The 18530-nt window shown below is 38.8% G+C and overlaps 1 protein-coding gene across 1 annotated transcript in view; it reads left to right on the forward strand.

Moving 5' to 3' along the window:
• GPALPP1 (GPALPP motifs containing 1) overlaps positions 1-11447 on the forward strand; it is a 37447-nt gene extending 26000 nt beyond the window's left edge. The window contains exons 8-9 of the mRNA XM_014789975.2: positions 6969-7187; positions 8150-11447. Of these exons, the coding sequence (XP_014645461.1) occupies positions 6969-7187 (219 nt within the window). The 3' untranslated portion in view covers positions 8150-11447. The remainder of the gene's footprint in view (positions 1-6968; positions 7188-8149) is intronic.
• The last annotated feature ends 7083 nt before the right edge of the window (positions 11448-18530 follow it).

Below are 18530 nucleotides of genomic sequence, written 5' to 3' on the forward strand. Positions count from 1 at the left end.
AAACTGACCAACTCAAAACTCAAGTCTTAACAAAATTGAAAGAATCTCTATCATTCAAACCATATTCTCTGACCACAAGAAATTTAAGTTAAAATTCAGAATAACTTAAAAGTCCTATACAATTAGAAGTTAGAAAATTGCAACATTTATACTTTACATCAAAGAAGACATGATAATGGAAGTTAGAAAATGCCTAGACTGAATGATAACAAAAATAGAACATATCAAAATATGTGGGGTGCAATATAAAGTAGTTCTGGTTTTTTTTTAAAGATTTTTTTTTTGTTTCAGTTTTCTTTTTTTTTTTTTTGTGAGGAAGATCAGCCCTGAGCTAACATCCGTGCTAACCCACCTCTTTTTGCTGAGGAAGACCAGCTCTGAGCTAACATCTATCGCCAATCCTCCTCCTTTTTTTTACCCCAAAGCCCCAGTAGATAGGTGTGTGTCATAGTTGCACATCTACTTGCTGTATGTGGGACGTGGCCTCAGCACGGCCGGAGAAGCGGTGCATCGGTGCACGCCCAGGATCAGAACCAGGGCCGCCAGTAGCGGAGCGGAGCACACGCACTTAACTGCTAAGCCACGGGGCCAGCCCAAAAAGTAGTTCTAATTAGAGTCAAAATTTATAACCATAATTCGTTATATTAGAAAACAACAATAGCTGAAAATTAACAAGCTGGGCTTGTTAATGAGCATTTCTTATAAAACTAAGCATACACCTACACTGATCCTGCAGATGCACCCCTGGGTATTTACTTAAGACAAATGAAAACATGTCCAGATAAATAAGGACTTGAACATGCTTCATTCATAATAGCTTTAAAAATCTTATACAAGAATGTTCAGAGAAGCTTTATTTGTAATAGCTGAATTCTGTGAACAGCCCAGGTGTCTGTTATTAAGAGAAAGAAAAACCAAACTGTATATACAATGAAATACTGCTTGGCAATAAAAGGGAACAAATTGCAAATAAAGGTGACAACGTGGATGAATCTCAAAGTCATGCAGAGTGAAAGATGTCTTACACAAGCAAGTACATACTGCATGATTCCATTTACATGAATTTGCTCTAAAATAAGCAAAATGACTCTATGGTAGAAAAAATCAGAATAGTGGTTGTTGGAGTGGAAGTGGGGGCATTGACTAGGAAGGGGCATATGGAGCTTTCCGGGGTGTTGGAAATGTTCCAGATCTTGATAGGGTTTGAACTGTAAAACTCAATGAATGTACACTTAAGATTTGTGCATTTCACTGTATGTCAATTTACCTTGAAAGAAAAAATTGTAAACAAATATTAAATTCTAGTTGATGAGATGCATACTGAAGTACTTAGGTGTACATGTAAATGAAGTCTGCAATTTACTGTTTTGTGTGTGTGTGTGTGTGTGTGAGGAAGATCAGCCCTGAGCTAACATCCATGCTAATCCTCCTCTTTTTGGTGAGGAAGACCGGCTCTGAGCTAACATCTATTGCCAATCCTTCTCCTCTGTTTTTGTTTTTTTTCCCCAAAGCCCCAGTAGATAGTTGTATGTCATAGTTGCACATCCTCCTAGTTGCTGTATGTGGGACACGGCCTCATCATGGCCAGAGAAGCAGTGTGTCGGTGCGCGCCCAGGATCCGAACCCAGGCTGCCAGTAGCGGAGCGCGCACTTAACCGCTAAGCCATGGGGCCGGCCCTGCAATTTACTTTACAATGCATCCAAAAAACTAGAGTTCTACTCTTATGCTGAAATTTTGGTTACTTACGAGATTTACTTTTCAAAATATTAATATAATCTTAAGACTAAACCACTCTATAACTCTTAGTTTTGATAAATCGAACACTCTTGAAAATATTACCATGAAAACAAAATAAAAAGTAAGCAACTAGAATCTTACCTTGAATTTTCAAAAGCTGCTAAAAAAACCATCCCATTCAAAATAATTGCTCTAGCTTTTATAAATCATTGCAAAACACACACACTTTTGTTAAATGATTAAATTTGGTAAATCAGCAAATTGGTCATTTAGCAAAATTGATCTCTACATGAATTGGCTTTCAGCTATGAATTTTAGTGAATTCACTGCTTCCAGGTGTTTTTATTATTTTTTTCTGGTTTAAGTACTTCATGTGTGTCACAATGTGCAAATATGCTAAACCAGACAGACAGAACACCTGAAACAACTGAAGTCACAGTTTGTGTCTTTTATCTTAACAAATCTGAGCACTTGAATGGTTTGAATTGATTATAATAGTCCACTGGTTTAATGTATTCCTCTGACTTGATTGATGTGTAATTTGCCAATATAGGGGGATCAGTAAATTGAAACCTGCCATCTTTATTTCTCCATTTTTACTTGCTTTTTGTTACCTTTTATACAGTTTTGCTCATCAGTATAAATCATTTTCCCCAGTAGTAGCTCTAGGTAGAGTAAGGCCTCTGCAACTTCCTTCTTTCTCACATCTCCTCCATGCTTTGTTCTCTGTTCTCTCCAGCCCTTTCTTATATCTTCCAGCTTTCCCCTTCCAACTCCTGATACCCTATCTACCTTCATCATTATTATCTCATTAATGAGTTATTATTTTCTCATTAGCAGGGAAAGGGAGGACAAATGGGAAGAAATGGTGCTAGAAGATTGAGTTTTTATAGTATAGCTTTTTTACATTTATACATTCATGTATAATTATATTAATATTACATTATATTTCTCCATCCTAAAATTCATCCTACTCTGCTTCTCCTTTGTGTTCTCATCCTCTCTTCTCTCCATTAGTACCAAACTACCAGAAAGAATGATCTAACAGTGAGGTCCACATCTGATAGGTCACCTGTGTGATAACCTGGGTGATTTTTAAATGCATGGGTTTCTGAGACCCACAGTTTCTAATTTTTTTGTGTGTGTGTGAGGAAGATCAGCCCTGAGCTAACATCCATGCCAATCCTCCTCTTTTTGCTGAGGAAGACTGGCCCTGGGCTAACATCTGTACCCATCTTCCTCCACTTTATATGGGACACTGCCACAGCATGGCACCGCGCCTGGGATCCAAACCTGGGCCGCCAGCAGCAGAGCGCATGCACTTAGCCACTACGCCACGGGGTCGGCCCCCCACAGTTGTTAATTTTGATTCACTAAATCTATGTATTTCTTACTTTGTCTTTCTTTTCAGCTAGTCAGGGATGGAGACCAGTGGTCAAGTGTTTTCGCTTGGTATCCCCTAAAACAAACTTTTTACTTAACATCTAAAAATTTTCATTGTAAGTCTCCATAGTTACCAAAGATGTAATTTATAGCGTATTATATTACTCTACTAAATGTTTCAAATGGAATCTAAGTACCATAGCAATTCAATATCTGTTATTATCCATTAAATATATGTATAAAGAAGCGCTTCCTGAACAGTTGGAAATTTAGTTTCCTTCTTTTTTATCCTTGAATTTATAATTTCATTTCTCTTCTGCCACAGAATGTTATCTTAATGGAATTCACTTTTCTGCTTGAAAGTTTTTGATGATTATATTTGATGTTATATTTGACTACAACAAAAATATGCACATAAATTGATTTTTTTAAATTTCCTGTGTCTAAGTCTTTAAATGCTTATACTTTTTTTCCTTCTTTTGATTAAGTTGTAGTTTCATTTGATCAAAACAATGTAAATATATTGCAGATTTTTATAAATAATTATTAAACATAAAAAGTAAAATGTAAATTTAATTTCTTCTCAGTGAAAGACTTTTTTTCCAGTTAGTTCCTGGTCTTTGGGTGAATGTTACTTACTTAGTGCTTGAATAAGACAGGAATCAGCATCAAACTTGTTCTTTTGTTTGTTTGTTTCTATAGTTAAGAGTTTTATAGTTAAGGGTTAAGAAACCGTGTTTTACATAAAGAAGTGGATGAGAATGGAACACAGTTTGTTATAGCGATGTCATTCAATTCTATAAACAATTTCTGAGTTATTTACTTAAACCTCATAGTGATCCATTAACAAAAGTTATTATTAATGATCTCTCAACGGTCAGCTGTCTTTCAACTTTGATTTTCTTTTTCACGTTGGTCCCATTCATTTATTTTCTCGTTCTCTCTTTCCAAATCTGTATACTGGGAATAACAACATTTAATTTACAGAGATATTGTGAGAATTACAATATAGCAAATGCTTAATAAATCTAACACTTAACATTTATTGAGTGACTCTTATGTACCCAATATGGTACTAAATCCTTTGTATTCTGTAGATCATTAACTCATTCCTCATCCAAATATTTGGAAATCATTACTATTATTACTACCATTTTACAGCTGAGAAATTGAGGCTTAAATTACTTGCCTGAGGTCACCAGTGTTGAAAACAGCAGGACCATCGTTGCTACCCAGATTTTTCTGAATTCGGAACTTAAGTTCTTAACTATTTCTCCATATGCTATATGTATTAATAGCCTATTTTTTCTTAGTAATATTTGAATTTTTTTTACCTCCAATTTTGTTAAAAATCGAGAATTGGAGGGGCCAGCCCAGTGGCGCTACGGTTAAGTTCGTGTGCTCCGTTTTGGGCAGGTCTGGTTTCGCAGGTCCGGGTTTGTAGGTCCAGATTCCCAGGCACAGATGTACGCACCACTTATCAGGCCATGCTGTGGCGGTGTCCCATATAAAGTAGAGGAAGATGGGCATGGATGTTAGCCCAGGGCCATTTTCTTCCACAAAAAAAAGAGGAGGATTGGCACCAGATGTTAGCTCAAGGCTAATCTTCCTCAAAAAAAAAAAGAATTGGGTAGCCAGCCTGGTGGTGCAAGCGATTAAGTGCCTGCTCTCCACTTCGGGAGCCCGAGGGTTCGCAGGTTCGGGTCCCGGGCACACACTGACACGCCACTTGTCAAGCCATGCTGTGGCCACGTCCCATATAAAGTAGAGGAAGATGGGCACAGATGTTAGCCCAGGGCCAATCTTCCTCGGCAAAAAGAGGAGGATTGGTATCGGATGTTAGCTCAGGGCTTCTCTTCCTCACAAAAAAAGAAAGAAAGAAAGAATTGGAAAGCACTTGACTTGCAAATCAATTTATTTCTAAAAGACTTGACCAAGATTTATGAAATGACTAATTTATGAAATAAGAGGGATTGGGAAAATGGAAATAGTGCTAATTTAGATAAATGTTTACTAATACAGCATCTTTTGTACATTCTGCTAAAACCTTATAGCTCTAGGTTGAGCTCATTCAATTTATAGGAAGTAACTACCACATAACCTGATTGACAAAGTCACTTCTTATTGTCAAATCAGCCAAGTCAGACTTACTTTCTGTCAGAAAGTCTGACTTTATTTTTCCATTCAAATAGTTGTGTTATGGGCTGGCCCCATGGCTTAGCGGTAGTGGTTAAGTGCTCGTGCTCCGCTGCTGGCGGCCTGGGTTTGGATCCCGGGCGTGCACCAACGCACTGCTTCTCCGGCCATGCTGAGGCTGTGTCCCACATACAGAAACTAGAAGGATGTGCAGCTATGACATACAACTATCTACTGGGGCTTTGGGGGAAAAAATAAATAAATAAAATTATTTAAAAAAAAAAAATAGTTGTGTTAATGATCATTCCAATGACACTTCTGAGTTGTAAAGTAGGTAGGTAGGTAAGTACCATGAGCTTGTCTTCTGGGTGGAATAAGATGCTGCCACGGTCACCATTTCTTACCAGTGCCCGGTTATTTTGCTTTCACTGAGCTCTTTTCACATCTTTGCTCTCCAGTATATTCTTTGACAGGAGGCAAGGCCTGGAACAGATGTGGTTGTTAAGCAAAAGTTGCCCTTTCTTCCATTGTTCCACTCTTCAGTAATATCTGCATTCAGAACATTCTAACAAGAGCCCAAACACCCATTTCTAAAGGACAGTACACTCTTAAGAGAAATATGTTTAGGCCACAAAAGGACACGAAGCTCTCCTCGGTTTACAGTTCCTCAATTAGAGGAAGCTTCATTCAGACCAGTATTTCAGATTTCTTTGTTTGATGCCCTGGAGACTTGCTCTGCTAGACAATATTCTATAGTAAGATTCTGAAAGACGTCTCCTTTAAGTGGGAAGGGGCTATAATGAAAGGGGAGACATCCTCACCAGGTGGATTATTGAACAAATCAGTTTTAAGAAGGGCTTCATGAAGAAGTTGAGAATTGTGGGTAGATAACCTTGAAATTATCCTTGCCTTCACACCCCATGGAATCTACTCTGTGTAGCCCCCCAGGATACATATACCCCACTTGGAAGGCTCCTGGTCTGTACTGCCTTCATCTACTCCTGCATCCACTCCCTGCTCTTCAATCCAGGGCCATTCGGTCTTTTACTTTAGTCAATACTGAAAGGTCTATAATGAATCTCTAATTTGTGAAACCAGTTGTCTGCTCAGACCTTATCCTACTAGATATATTTGAAAATGTGAACACCTGTTGCAGCTAAGAAGAAAGAAAATGGGAGCGGTAAGAGAAAGAACAGAAAACTAAAAGGAGTGAAAATTCTCTTAGCATATGGAATATGCCAGCATATCCTGTACAGGTCTTGAATTTCATCACCTCTGTGCTGCTGTTTTTCTGGTTTGCCCTTGTTTTTGCTTCAGACCATCGCGTCTGTGAAGCTTCCACTGGGCTCCCGAGCAAGAACCTAATTGCTCTTCTCTTCTCACCCATGTTCTTGGTTCAGACTCTAATTTTGACACATCACACAATGCTTTTCATGATGGTTATTTAAACGTTTGTTTCCCCTCTGTCTTGCTCTTTTTTTATCATGTGGCATGTAGTTAGTAGGTATCTTCATTGTGGTTGAATTGAATTTGCCTCTGATACATATTTTCTTCATAGATGCTGTCTTGGATTTGGAAAAACCTATTGGGTTTTGTAAATAGCCCTCCTTAATGTTCACCATTACTACATAATTATTTTGTTCCTTGATCCTATTCTGTCAATAATCTATACAAACTAAGATTTTTATTTCTGCTCTCTTGCTCTCCCCAGGAATCAAAAAGATCAGAATCTCTTATGGACATTCATCATAAAAAATTAAAGAATAAGGCTGCTGAAGATAAAAATAAGCCCCAAGAAAGAATACCATTTGACCGTGATAAAGATCTCAAAGTTCATCGGTTTGATGAAGCTCAGAAAAAAGCCCTGATCAAGAAATCTAGAGAACTGAACACCAGATTTTCACATGGCAAAGGCAATATGTTTTTATAAGTAAGTATATTTCAGTGAGGTATATTTTCATACTGATAAACTTGAACTTTTCTAAATACTCTGTTATCTATAAATAAATGTATGCAAAAATCTATTTCCTTTTATAATAAAGTAGATTATAAACCTGTAATTCTTTCTTTTTTTTTTTTTGTGAGGAAGATCAGCCCTGAGCTAACATCCATGCTAATCCTCCTCTTTTTTTTTTTGCTGAGGAAGACCAGCCCTGAGCTAACATCTGTTGCCAATCCTACTCCTTTTTTTCCCTTTTTTCTCCCCAAAGCCCCGGTAGATAGTTATATGTCATAGTTGCACATCCTTCTAGTTGCTATATGTGGGATGCCGCCTCAGTATGGCCGGAGAAGCGGTGCGTCAGTGCGCACCTGGGATCCGAACCCTGGCCGCCAGCAGCGGAGGGCACACACTTAACCGCTAAGCCACGGGGCTGGCCCCTGTAATTCTTTTTTATAAGTAAACTGATTTTTGAAAATTCAGCCTGTGGGATAAAAAATGTGGTTTACTGGGAAAGCAGCCTTGTCCTTGTAATAACCTAACAGGGCATGGCTATTAATAATGCTAAAATAAAAGTTTAGTTTATTAAAAATGGCAGAGGAAAGTGTGGTTTGAGCTTGGGTAAATATGCATGCTTTATTCAAGAATGAAGAAAAGAGGTTTGCTAGTAGTCTTTTTATGTTAAACAAGATCACAATTAGAAAATGTTTACTGCTTTGAAAGTTTCTCTGTAAGTTATCAGAACCATTACATCATTCATCCGTAGCCCAATCTGACAAGGGTTTGTAGTGGTGATTAAGGAATTACATAAAAGCTGAGGTTGCTTCTTAAAATTTTTATGATTTTTAATTATATAAAACTTACATCAATATTGAAATGTGGCTTTAAGGGAAAAATACAGTTAAAGTTAGAAATATTTTCCAACTTACTGAATTTTCTTATTCTTACTTCAGGGGGATTTCCCTGTGCAGTGAAGAAAAGTTGAAGAATGCTCTTTTGTCTGTCTGTCTACCTTTATTCCTTTGTTTCGAGTTTCTTAAGATTAGAGATATCTTTAGTCTTAAAAACCATAGACTTATCTTATTCCATGCGTCGTTTAAAGTCATGTGGAAACCTAAAATCAGTGTTTCTCATGTAGAATAGAATTTTATGTGTCTTTGGCTTCTGAGGAAGTGTGGTCTTTTCTTCAAATAATTATTTTGAGAATTCCCCCTACACCCTAACTTTTGTGGTGTCTCACAAGTACCCTCAAAGATCTGGTCAGGACCATCCACTGAGTCTCTCCCGCAACCTGTACCTCCTCATGGGATGCAGTAAGTGTGTCAGGTCCTTGCAGTAAATCCATGAATTTGAAATCGTTTGGGTTTTCCCTCTAAACTGTAGCTGGTGAAGACACATTTACTTGAAACTAGAGGGTATGGAGGTTTTGTCTGTTTTGTTATCAGTTTGCTTGTTTGGGCACTCAGGGCTTTTTATTTGTTGTTTGGGTTTTCTGGTTGTTTGTTTTTAAGCCGGAAAGAGGGAGCTCTGTGTTATCTCATGTGCTAAGGAAAAACTATTTTGATTTTTCCAACTTTACTAAGTATTTCTAAGGGAGGCAATCTGAGGGACAAGATATGCCATCACCCATTAGCAGTGTCATGTCCAAGACTGCATCTCTGTGATCTCAGCCAAAGCTTTCTAAGTCTTTAAGCTTTGCTTTGGGATGATCTTACTTCACCCATTTATATCTAACAGATTTTAGCGAATTTATTGAGGACAGATCTTTTGTATCAATCATGAATAGCCTTTTTTAAAAAAGTCAAACTCATAATCCCTGAATAGAAATGGAATGTCAGTAGGAACTCTGTTATTGTCACCACGCTAATGGGAGTCTGATGAGTTTGTAATGCTTTAAGCACTGCCTCTTAAGATGTTACACAGGAAATTCTAAATAGTTAAAGCCTAAATTCAAATTCTCTGGGTTATATTTTCTTACAGATGAAGCCCAATTGTTCTGCTAGATCTGTATTCTCGTTTTGATGAAGCACGGGGTTTTAATGGAAAAAGATTCTGAGTCCTAGTTCATTTAGGCCTTATAAAAATTGAGTAAACTGTCCAGTCAAACTATGGTACAAATGACTCTCCTTCTAATCATATCAGTGCAACGATACTTTCCGTAACATCAATGTAAACAGTAGCCTACTCAAGGAGTGTTGCTATTAAAAAGATGAATTATTCTCCTAAGCAAATTGAAAACGCTTCTAGTCTAAGCAGAATTGAACAGAGCTACCGTTTGCCTAAAAACGTTTTGTTTTGTTTGTGAGGAGGACTAGCGCTGAGCTAACATCCGATGCTAATGCTCCCCTTGTTTCTTAAAGAAGATTGGCCCTGGGCTAACATCTGTACCCCTCTTCCTCTACTGTATATGGGACACTGCCACAGCATGGCTTAACAAGCGGTGCGTCGGTGCGCACCCAGGATCCAAACCTGCGAACCCTGGGCCCCCACAGCGGAGCGGGCACACTTAACCGCTGCACCACCAGGCTAGTCCCAAGATGTCATTTTTAGTGGGTGATATTTTCTGAACACAAAACTTTGTACAAGAGCATCTGTTGCTTTCATTTAATTTTGTTATAATTTTTCACCTGATGGAAGGAAGAAATATTTTCTAGTTCCTCATCCTTATGTAAATTCTTAACATATATTTTTGGGAAATTTGGTATTTTTTAAGGTGAACATGTCATCTTTGGATACTTATTTTCGCTTTGCTCTCATCTCGAAGGCATAGGGATATTTCTGTATAACATATTTACTATTTCTTCCCTCCCTCTGGAAGTGTCCATGACCTTAGCAAAAGGGAGAAAGGCCTCTCCTGCCTAATCCTTTCCATGAGTTACCACCTTACTGGCCCCTCAGGTCTGAAGCTCTTTCCTGCCCCCCTGAGGACAGTTTTAACAAAATGGAAGGCCAGACTGGGGAGTTTTTGCCCCATGGAGAGACTAAACCCAATATAACAACATTGACAATAAAGAACAAAGTAGCTATTGGCACAGAATGAAAAGGTGTTCTTCGTTTCATCCCCTCCCCTCTTCCAAAGCTGCAAACTGCCTGATTAAATCAAGTCTCCTATCCACCTGGCAGAAAATGGGGATTGTTGACGTTTTCTAATAAGAATTTTTTAATTTCCTACACCTCTTGGCCAAATTTTGTAGAACTGATACCTCTTCTGAAACTTAAAAATGAAAAAGAATAAAGAGTAACACTAAATTCAAAGGTTACTTGAACTGTTGAAGGTGACATTTAAGTTCATTGTACTGAAATTATGATTTTGTCAACTCTCTAAATTGTTATCTCAGATAGATTTAGATGCTTCAAATAATAACCACATTACTGGTAAATAAATGGCGTTAGCAAGTAGAATTGGGAGGGGAGACAACAGGTGAGAGATGGTGGCTACACCCATAATAAGACTGTTTTATCAGGTAAATTAAATCCTTTTGTATTGGGCAAAACATTATAAATTAAGCCCTGCTCTTAAAAAAAAAAAAAGCCACAGTCTTCTAAGAGTTTTTAATCTCATTTGGATGTAGCAACCACTTGACATTTAATTTATCGCTTGAACATTTAATGGTTCTTTGAAGTAATGATTTTTTTTAGAAGTGAGTTGAGATTTATGTGGTAGTGAGGCTTACATGCTCCAGAATAGATTAATGGCTATTACATAAATTATTTGATCCCAAAACATTATGGCACTTTTTGTTTCTATTATAAGGTGGATAATGTTAATATTATTACTCAGAGAAGGGGGATCATGGGAGGTAATTTTTAGACTATTTACGAGAGCCCTTATCACTTCTCCTTTTGTTTTTCCATGGTAATCATGGGTATTGTTAGGAAAAAAATTCTCTGTTGAGTTATATACCTGTGAGGAAGAATTACCACAGAGGGAAGTGGTTAGAGATAGGACCCATGAACATCACCACCAAGTCTTCTGTTTCAGGGTATTGATTTAACTTTGGCTTTTGATCCCATCTTGTGATTTAAGTCTGCAGGTACAAAGGTCACGCATTTCCTATTATAGGAGAGGTATGTTTTTTGCAGCTTGAAACATTAACTGTGTTTATATTATGTACAAAATTAAAAAGCTATCCACTGCCCCTTTCAATCTTTTCGTTTTGAAATTTACAACTAAAAGATGTTTTTAGAAAAGAAGAATTCCTGAAGTGTAATTTTTTTATGTATAAATAAAGTTTTGTCTATATCTGAAAAGTTGCGGTGTTTTCCTTTTGTTTTTTTTTAAATATTATTAGCTTATCTGAAGCAGGCAATATTGGTAAAGAGAATATCCTGTAAAGATTTATTCTGACCAACCAGATCATTGGGTTATTGTGAAAAAAAAAGGTCTTACCCCAACTTGCTTCCCAGATTTTCATTATCCCAGTATAACTGCAAATATTAACAACTTATTTAGAAATGCAAGCAGTCAAGTTGGAAATGCTCTTAAGAGTACCATGGCACAAGAAGGGCTGGCCCTGGGACATAACCAAGGTTCCACTGTTCTACATATCATAGGGTTATGTAACAGTTGGTGGGTTTTTTCTGGATTGGTTGATTATGAGCTTTTTTTTTTTTTTTTTTGCTTTCTCTACTTCCCAAATTCTTTCAGAAAGCATATATTCTATTATAATTCGGGGGGGGCCGGGGATAGCCTCTTTTTTTAAGTCCTAATTTTTTATTATATAGGGTCAGAGTTAGAAACTCAACTACTAGGGAGACAGGACTGGGGGTTTCCCTCTTCCTTAACTGGGAAAGGGACTAAAGGAGATACTTTGCAATACAAAAGCTAAGCATTAAATGATTGGAATCTGGACATATGGGATCATATGTCCATATATTCTAGTGGGAAAGCAGAAAAAGATCTCCGTAAAAAAGATCAAGTAAATGTACAACATGATGACTATAGCTCACACTGCTGTATGATACATAGGAAAATTGTGAAAGAGAGTAAATCCTAAGAGTTCTCATCACAAGGAGAAGATTTTCCTTTTTTCTTTTCTTTCTTTTTGTTGTATCTATCTGAGAAGTTGGATGTTAGCTGAACCTGTTGTGGTAATCATTTCACAATATATGTAAGTCAGACCATCAGGCTGTACTCCTTAAACTTATACAGTGATGTATGTCAATTATTTCTCAATAAAACTGGGGGAAAAAAGATCAAGTAATTGCAAATTATAATAGGTGCTATAAAGAAAACAGAGTAGTGAGAGCCTATAACAGGTAGTTGAGGATGGAAATCCTATTTAAGTAAGGTGATAAGGAAACTCTCTCTGAAGAGATGTCATTTCAGCTGAAACCTAAAAAATAAAAAAGAAGCTGGCAGAGTGGAAAATGACTGACCACATATGCCAAGGTCCTAAAGCATTAGTTGTGTGCTGTTTAAAGAACCGCACCAGTATGGGCAGTGTGGAGTGAGAAATGCTCAGGGTTGATCCTTGCTACTGACACTCAGAAGCCCATATGAGGGCATTTTAACCCAGTTCTAGAAGGTGGAAGGAGCCTCCCAGAGGAGAGTACTTCTTTGCCAAGTCATAAACATCACATAGGAGTTGGCTGGATTGGGCCTAATATCAAAGGTCTACCCTACTGGCTTTCCAGAATTCCCCAAACATATCTGAATTTATGCCTTAGGCCGTTGCTCTGAAAACCTGTATGTAACCCACTAATAATAGTCATCAGTTATCAGAATATTAGTACATTGAATTTCTGCTTATAGTTTATCACCAAAACTGCAATAATTTAAGTAGAGCTGTTTTGGGTTTTGTTTTGTTTTTCTTTTTTTCAGAATTTTTTATAAATTATTGTTCACTTCTTCCCCTTCGGCCTAATTATTGAGGATTATATAAATTCTTTTTAAGAGCTGAATAGCACCAGATGAATTCAACTGATACCAGTCTATTGGTTGACATCAATTAATCTTTAGAATTCTAGGACATGGCAAAACCTTTTCATTTAGGGCCTGGAGAATACAGTAGATCCGTTTCTTAATTTGTAATTGAACCTCCTCCATCAGAGTCACCTGGGGAGCTTGTTTAAATGCATGTTCCCAAACCGGGCTCTGTTGAGTGGGGTGGGAATCTTTGAGGTTAGACTTGGGAAATCTCCATCTTTCACAATGATACCCTGTCGTTCTTTGTCAACTCCAGTTTGAGAATCACTGCACTTATTATATATGTTCCTATAAACAGTCCCCTCTCCTTTGTCTTATGTTCCACTTTGCTGTATTAAATATTCTCAAATACATGATCATTTTATGTTGCATAGCTACAATCACCAGTACCAATAATATTTGCATTATGAAGAGTGGATTATCATTTCTATCAAGTGAATTGATGCCGGAAGGTTTTCATTCTTCAAACATTTTTACCAGCCAGCTGCTACAGGGCTCAAGATTCTACTGTCAATGGAAATTCAGTTTCATTAGACTCTGCCTTCTCTTAGGCGCTTTTTAAAATGGAAAAGTCCCTGGGAGGAATGGTTAGGTTACAAGATCCTTGTCCTTGGCAGTCTGGGGCCCCCTGAGGTCACTGAACACCCTGCAAGTGCAGAACATTAAAAGGGTGAGGAGGTGCAATGGGATGCTGAAGATGAGCTCCAAGGGTGGTCTCTGCCTTGTGACTGTTTTCCTTGGGAGAATTAATCAGTTGATGTTACTGAAGTACTCTGAGGTCTTTGGCAGCTAAGGTATTATTTTAACTAAAGAACTTCAAAAGCTAGTGAGTTTACTTTTAGGTGTCGGTTTCTGCATTTGCTAATAAGAGGTAACAGATAAAAGAATGTCAAAAAGCAAAGGTACATGATTGTTTTAAGACTGAAAGATTTCAAGGACCTATACTAGAATATTGACAAACATTTCAAAGCTCATTTTCAAGTCTCTCTGATGACCACCTTTCCACTGTCCAGCCCTTTATAGAGCTTCCATTTGGTTTCCTTAGGATGGGGTAATGTTGGCCAAACAGGCCATATGGTAAGATATTCAGTCCTAATGTTTTCTCTTCAATCAGTGCTCTGAGATGAAAATAGACTTGCTCCTTTTATCCTCAGGCACAAAATAAGAAATGGAGTTGCCTATGTAAATAACTTACGGTAATTTTTATCTTTTGGGGTAATGGCTGAAAGCAACACGTTTTGCTCACCTAAGAATACATAGTACTGGGGGACGGTCCGGTGGCACAAGCGGTTAAGTGCGTGCACTCCGCTGCAGCAGCCCGGGGTTCACTGGTTTGGATCCCGGGCACGCACCAATGCACCACTTGTCAAGCCATGCTGTGGCGGAGTCCCATATAAAGTGGAGGAAGATGGGCATGGATGTTAGCTCAGGGCCAGTCTTCCTCAGCAAAAAGAGGAGGATTGGCAGATGTTAGCTCAGGGCCGATCTTCCTGACAAAAAAAAAAGAATACATACTACTATAATACCTCATCCACACTACACACTTAAAGAAAGCAATTTATTAACCTAAGGTTGCTACTTTTTATAACAGGTACAGTCATAATTAATTTGATATTGACCAGAAAATAAATCTCGAAATTGTGGCTATTCTTGTCTTCATTTTCACTGGATACTTTATGGTCTTTTATATTAGTCTTTTTTTCCCAACAGCCTTGTATACTGGTTAATAAAATTGTCATATTTGAAAACAGATTCTTACAGTTGAAAATGTTTGCCAATCAAACCAGTTTATCAATAAAGACAAGGTTAGAACTCACCTACCAATTTATAAGATGTTAGTTGACCCATTATACTGTGATGCTTCTAAGAAAATAACATGAAAAGATGGGATTCAGAGTCTTTCCATTTATCTGCTAATCATAAAGAGCTTTTTAAAAATCACATTTATGTTCTTTCCAGTGAGCACGTATCAACACCCAGGACTGCATCTTTTGTTGGGCATTTACCAGAACTGAGTAATACCTAGGTTTAGAGGGATGAGGGACGATAATTGAACAAACATGGTGTGGACCAATTTAGTCAACAAAAACCTCTAAGTCAATGTTTTCCAAACTTTTGTATTCATCAGAATCCTCTGGGAACTTATTAAAAATACAGATGCCCTGGCCTTATTATCAGAGATTTTGATTCTATCTGTAGGTTTGAGGTTGGGCCAGGCATCTATTTTTGGCAAGCTACCCAGGTACTGCTGATGCACTCCAAAGTACAAGACCCAAACTTGATCTGGTCCAAACATGGCATATTCATATTTCTAGAATCAAAGTCAGATTGCTGTCATGCTGTGGCCACTGAGCCTCTTGATTCAAAGGATAGAAGGCAGAACTCATTTCCCAGCCTCCCTTGCTGCTAGAGCACAGGTATGTGGCCTGGGCTCTGCCAATCAGATGCACCATGTGGGACTGGGATTCCAAAGGGAGAAAAGTGAAGAAACAGGCATTCCCAGAATCATCTGGTGGGCGTGGTGGTGGAGGTGGTGGATCTTCAATAGCAGTGGAGGTGGCACTTCTGGTACCCAGTCCCAAGCATCACTGGTGTGACGCGCCATGTTGGAGACCCATGCCATGGTTTGGAGTGATGGTGATACTGGTGCTTCACTAGAGAAGCACTGCAGAGCGGTTGGACATATCTCTGGTTACATAGCTTCCGGGCCTGCTTACACTGGCCAGATACATTATTTTGTTTGCAACTAAGAGCCCTGACTACCATAAGGGAGTTATGCTGTGCTAGTTAAGAGCATAAACTTTGGAGACAGCAGCCTGGAATCAAATCCTGGCCCTGCCATTAGCTGTGTAAACTTGAGAACGTTTCTTAACCGATCTCAGCTGTAATTTCTCTTGAAATGGTGGCAATAACACTTTACAGGGTGTTATGAGGATTACATGAGATGACACATTTAAGAAATTAGCACAAAATCCAGCAATAAATGATGGTTGTTATTATTGCAGACCCCTGGATAATAGGTCCATTCAAACAATTTTTATAGACAGACCCACTCATTTCTTATGACTTCAGAAAAATTCCCATATTTATTGGCACTCTTGTCAACAAGTGATAGAAACCTAACTCAGGGCCCCGCCCGGTGGGGTAGCTGTTAAGTTCACACGTTCTGCTTTGGCGGCCTGGAGTTAGCCAGTTCGGATCCTGGGCGCAGACCTACTCACTGCTCATCAAGCCATGCTGAGGTGGCATCCCATATAGAAGAGCTACAGCTCTACAGCTATGAGACACAACTATGTACTGGGGCTTTGGGGAGAAAAAGGAAAGAAGAGGAAGATTGGCAACAGATGTTAGCGCAGGGCCAATCTTCCTCAAAAATAAATAAATAAATAAAAATAAACTATTAACTTCCATCATTCCAGACCCTTAGATTACTCAATTTAAAGCAGCATTGAAAACTTATATTAAAAAAAAAAAAAAAGAAACATAACTCAAACTGGCTTAAGCAAAAAAAGAGAATACATTCACTTATGTAATAAAAAGTCCAGAAGGTAGCCCTGGTTTCAGGTACAACTGGATCTGGATGTCCAAATTATGTCATCAGGATTCTGTCCTCATCCCCTTAACCTGCTTTCCTTTGTGTGGACTTCGTTTGGTGGCCTTCCCAGGTGGTGACAAACATAAATAACAGCACCTCTAGAGCAACATCCTACCAGCTTAGCAACCCAATGAAAAGAAAGCTTCTTTCCCACTAGTTCCAGCCAATGCCCAAGGACTGATGCTGATTGGTCCCAGCAACTGGTCACTTGTTCACCACTGAATCAATCATATGGTCAGGAGACACAACACCCGATAGCCCAGGCTGGTTCACGTTCCCGCCTATGGAGCCAAAGAGTAAGTTAAATCCTGTCTAAACCCATGGACTGAGAGCTTGGGATGGTAGTTCTCTAAAAGAAAGTGAAAGTGCTATAATTGGCAACAAGGGAACACATGCTACAAAGGCATCCAATGCTTGCTCTAGCCTCCATCTCATTTTTTATTCCCACCAATTTTCCAATGAGAATGCCAGTATTTTGTTTACCAAAATGGGATATCGCCCACCTACCTGTTAGTTCACCCCGGGTTACCAACGTGAGTGTCTGGCCATGTGAATCCTCTTTTCATCAGGTATCTTCTAGTCCAGTTCTCATCGTTATGAGTCTTTGTGTGGAGGGGTATAGGGAGGGAGCATGCACACACTGACGTGCTTTAGAGATAACTTAGGGTGGGTTCTGCGAATAAGACAGTACTGCTTGTCACCTACTTATTTGCTTCCATCAAATCCTCTGACATCGAGAAGTACTTTTATCACAAAGTAGATGAGAAATGAGGCTGTCACAGTTTATTCACCCCACTCTGCTGCAATTTATAAATCACAATACAATCCAAGATGATTTATTTAGCCTCTCCGTTTACAAACAAGACAAGACAAAAGAAGAAAGGGAAATAAAAAAATATGAAGAATTGCCAGCTTCAACCCAATCAATAGCAAGGAAGCTTTCCTGACATTGCCAATTAATCATGTGTCTTGGATAGAAGGTGTCCAATCTCTGAACCAGCCCTCAAGAGAGGTTAGGCAAAGTCAGGGCCACCAATCACCAAATCACATAACTAGGTGGAAGCAGGAAGGGGAATGGGAGATTCTCAGATTCATTTCCTGAGCACCTAGAGATCTGGGGCTGGAGGAGTGCCAGAGGCAAGTGTAGTGGGCTGGACAGTGCCCCCAAAGACATGTCCACCCAGAACCTCAGAATTTAATGATCTCAAGATGAGACCATCCTGGATTTAGGGTGGGCCTTACATCCAATGACTGGTGTCCTTATATTATACGAGAAAGGAAAGGGAAATTTGAGATGCAAAGACACACCGGGAAGAAAGGCATGTGAAGAAGGTGGCAGAGATTGGAGTGATGCTGCCACAAGCCAAGGAACTCTACAAGCCACCAGAAGCTAGAAGAGGCAAGGAAGGATTCTCCCCTAGAGCCTTCAGAGGCAGCGTGGCCTTGCTGACACCTTGAGTTCAGACTTCCGGCCTCCACAACCATGAGAGAGAAATTCTGTTGTTTTAAGCTACCAAGTTTGTGGTAGTTTTTTGCAGCAGCCCTAGGAAACTAATATAACAAGACAGGAACCAAATTTGCCTTCGCTTCTTCAAGCCCAAGACAGGGCTTAGTGTTAGCAACTTCTAGTTAAGCGTCATCATTGACTGAGGGCACTGGTAGGCCACTAGATTCGTCAGGTGCTCTGCAGATGTCTAGTCTCTGTGCCATAATGGTTCCCTAAAGGAATCTGGAGGTATTGTCACCAAAAGAAAGGAATCTATTCCAGGCAGGCATAAATGTGGGGGAAAAAACAAAAACACTAGAATCA

The sequence above is a fragment of the Ceratotherium simum genome, chromosome 10 (assembly GCF_057802395.1).
Source record: "Ceratotherium simum simum isolate JZ-2026a chromosome 10, ASM5780239v1, whole genome shotgun sequence".
Taxonomy (NCBI): domain Eukaryota; kingdom Metazoa; phylum Chordata; class Mammalia; order Perissodactyla; family Rhinocerotidae; genus Ceratotherium; species Ceratotherium simum.